This window comes from Atta cephalotes, assembly GCF_000143395.1.
Source record: "Atta cephalotes unplaced genomic scaffold scaffold00050, whole genome shotgun sequence".
Classification (NCBI taxonomy): Eukaryota; Metazoa; Arthropoda; class Insecta; order Hymenoptera; family Formicidae; genus Atta; species Atta cephalotes.
Genome location: NW_012130114.1, coordinates 1846907 through 1850507, shown reverse-complemented (window position 1 = coordinate 1850507; position 3601 = coordinate 1846907). Strand labels below are relative to the sequence as shown.

The 3601-nt window shown below is 30.0% G+C and overlaps 1 protein-coding gene across 1 annotated transcript in view; it reads right to left on the bottom strand.

Moving 5' to 3' along the window:
- Positions 1-1709: 1709 nt before the first annotated feature.
- Positions 1710-3601, bottom strand: part of LOC105622935 (ATP-citrate synthase) — a 16735-nt gene continuing 14843 nt past the window's right edge. Inside the window, exons 8-10 of the mRNA XM_012204343.1 lie at positions 2392-2697; positions 1905-2322; positions 1710-1801 (exon numbers count right to left, since the gene is read on the bottom strand). Of these exons, the coding sequence (XP_012059733.1) occupies positions 1710-1801; positions 1905-2322; positions 2392-2697 (816 nt within the window). The remainder of the gene's footprint in view (positions 1802-1904; positions 2323-2391; positions 2698-3601) is intronic.

Genomic DNA, 3601 nt, shown 5'->3' with positions numbered 1-3601 from the left:
ACTCTAAAACTGTAAATATTGTCTACACACTTGACGGTTAAGATTCCCAGATAGCTAAGTCTGTAGAAAGCAGATTTTTTTTAATGTCTGCTATACATTATGCCAACAAAATAACAACAGAATTAAATGTACATAATACTGTTGACAGATTGCTAGAAAAAACGTAATAGAATCTGCAAGTATTAGATAATGTCGGCAGGATTTGTTTCTGCCAACAATTTGTCTTCACATTATATTGACAGGCAATGTTAACACAAACCTAATACGGATACAGTTGATGACAGACTGCCATCATTTTCTGCTTGAACCTACTGACAGTCTGCTAGAAGACTGCAGATATTTTGCTATCTGGGTTAATGCTGACGAAACAAAAATCACGCACGCATGCAAAGAGTTTGAATTATAATCATTAAGTAAAAATCACATGTTTTATATATATTATGTATATGTCATAATCAAAATGTTAACTTTAGTAAATGTATGTATTTACTAGTCGATGTCTACGCATTTACGTATACAAATACGTATCTGCTGACTATAGCAGACAACAGTAAGTATACATTGGCAGTGTTTAGCAGAAAAAGCAGCAATTATAAAACTCTTTAATATGATTTATATATCTTGCTCTTAGTTCCTCATTGGATCTAAATGTATATATAAATCAATCACATTCAAGAATTTTACAACAGTTGCTGCTTTTTCTATTGAATGCAGCCATTAACTGATTAATATTTTGACTATGATATAAAATATATTTCTAAATATTTATATATTAATTTAACATCTTAATTTCAAAAACAGGCATTTCTTAAACTCCAATAGCACTTCAAGTCATTGTATCTTTTATATTTTTTGATTTTAGAATATTTTGCCTGAGGAAACTTTTGGTCTATACTACTAGAACATATTTCAATTTCAGCTAATTTGACCGACGTTATTTTTTTTATATAAAATGCGAAAGATCCTTTAAAATAAAAAAAAATTATACTTTCACAACAATTCTAATTTCGTTTAAATTTTTAGCGTCCATTATATTAAATTTTATCATATTATATTTATCAGAGAGTTTTGACATTGAATTCGTATTCACAGCCGCTTAAAAAAATTCTTTTAATTAACAAATGAAAGCTATTTAATAAATCAATAACTAATTTTTTTCGCAATAGATTCCATATTTATATCCATAAGCACGGATCTTATTAATTATTATTAATCATAGCTGACACTAAAAAATCATTTTAAGATCCAAAAATTTTAACAACGTAATTAATTTTAATTGCAATAAAACTTTTGCACGTCACATATTGTAATTATAATATGACAAAATACTTGAAAATGGCCTTTTTTAGAAATAAAATTTATAAGAGGTTGTTTAATATAAACTCTATAATATAACCATAACTCTGATTTTTATTGTAGCGTTACGGTCATTAAGAGTTACAAAATAAGCACCTTTTAATTATAAATTTATCAAAAATACGCAATAGACTAATTTGGGAAACGGAATCGTATTCAGTATCCAAAAAAGCTAAAAAATTACTAGTCCATTCCGGTGTTCGAAAAAAATAATTCTTCATCGAACAGTGTAATTTATCAATGATAAACAATTAATTTTTTATATCGCATATTTATTTTTAAGATGGTTTTTGAACTGAATGATTAACGATGAGACATACTAAGTGTTACATACTGTATCATTATCTAACAATTCAATTATATTGCTCAGGTAGTACATAAGAAATATCATCCCAAGGATGACGATAAAGACCTTGCTTTAATCTTTTTTGATCCATGTAATGACCTAAAAGAAAAAAGTTCGTTAGCGAATGATAATATCCATAATATTTCTTTATGTAATATTAATGCATGCAAATGTATATAATTTTATATATATAACCACATACCAATAAATCCTATACTTCGACCAAGAACGAACAAACTATTTATGGCACCTATTTCAATATATTCTTGCGCCTCTTCTCTAGTAAAACTGCCACTGTTGCGCAACATATCAACAAAGGAGCAAGCAATAATACCATCCACATTAAGAATTAAATTAGGCTTTTTACTAGTTGTTATTTTTTCAACTTCTAAAGCATATTCGACTAAAGGTCTTGCCGGAAAATTCTCTAACACAAATTCCTTGATAAGTTTTACACGCATGTCTGGATTGTTAATTGATTTAACACGATGGCCAATACCCATGATCAGTTCTCCTTTTTTACGTGTATTATTTACAAATTCTTGTGGATGTAAACCAGTGTCATACGCTTCAGAAAACATACGAGCTGCACCATCTAAAGCACCACCGAAACGATCTCCCTGTAAATTAATGTATTATTGAAGTATTGAAAAGTCATATTATTTTATTAGAATTTAATTTTCGCTTACAATTGTTAGAAGTCCTGAAACGAGACTGCTAACCAGGTCTTTCCCGGCACGTGCGCAAACAATAGTATTGTGAGCTCCAGAAACAGCTGGACCATGATCAGCTGTGAGCATCAGCGACATTTCAAGAAACTTACAATAGGTTGGAGGTAAACAGCGTTGAAACCATAAAAGTGAAACAACGCCGCCGATACCCACATTTTGTTTTAGAACTTCGGTTACAGGCATACCAGCATATAATAATTCCTGTCCACGTTCATCACAAATTGATGTCATAAATGATGCAGGTTTACGTATTAAACCAAGTTCCTATTTATAATATAAATATTATAATAATACAACATTTTCTACATAATGATCTATTCAATTAGGTTAATAAATAATTACTACATATGCAAAATTAACTCAATGCTCGTTTTGCTATATTCTTATAGACATATGTATATGAATGTATATGTGTATATACACAAGATGTCTCAAAAAGGGGACACCTGAATAATCTCGGAAAATATAAATTTTATAGAAAAAAGTTGTAGGGTTCAAAAAGATCTATTTACTGATCTATTAATTTGACCTTGAGTGGCGTCGCCATTCAAGTCAGATCAAGGTTACATTGATTTTTTAAAATGGAACACCTTTTTGTTTTCAAAATCTAATAACTGGTGTCGAAAACTTTTTAAAATAAAATACATAAAAAATTTTCAGTGCAAAAATGAAAATAAGAGAAACAATCACCAATAATCTTGATCTTAACAAATGTTATTCAAGACATAATTCTAAATGACATTCAAGAGAATTCAGCCGTCGGTTGGACATCTTGCGTAATGCTAATACCGGCGGTAACTTTCAAACCTTATAACTTGAAAAGTACTTCATGAAAAATTACTTTATTATAAATTATTATAAATTTTGAAACATTATTGTAGTGTTTATTATAGTGTTTTCTCAAGATGTACTACAAGAATATGAAAAATAGAGGGTTTCATTTAAAAAATTCAAAGTGACATTGCTCTGACCTTGGTGACTACCCAAGATCAGATTACTAGATAGATCATTTAGAACTCCACAACTTTTATCTGAAACGTTTTTTCTAAAATGCTCTGTTTCCGAAATAAAAGGAGTGTACGGGTGATTTGACACACACACACGCGCGCGCGCGCGCGCACGCACGCACGCACACACACACAGGGTCTCTCTCTCTCTCTCTCTCTCT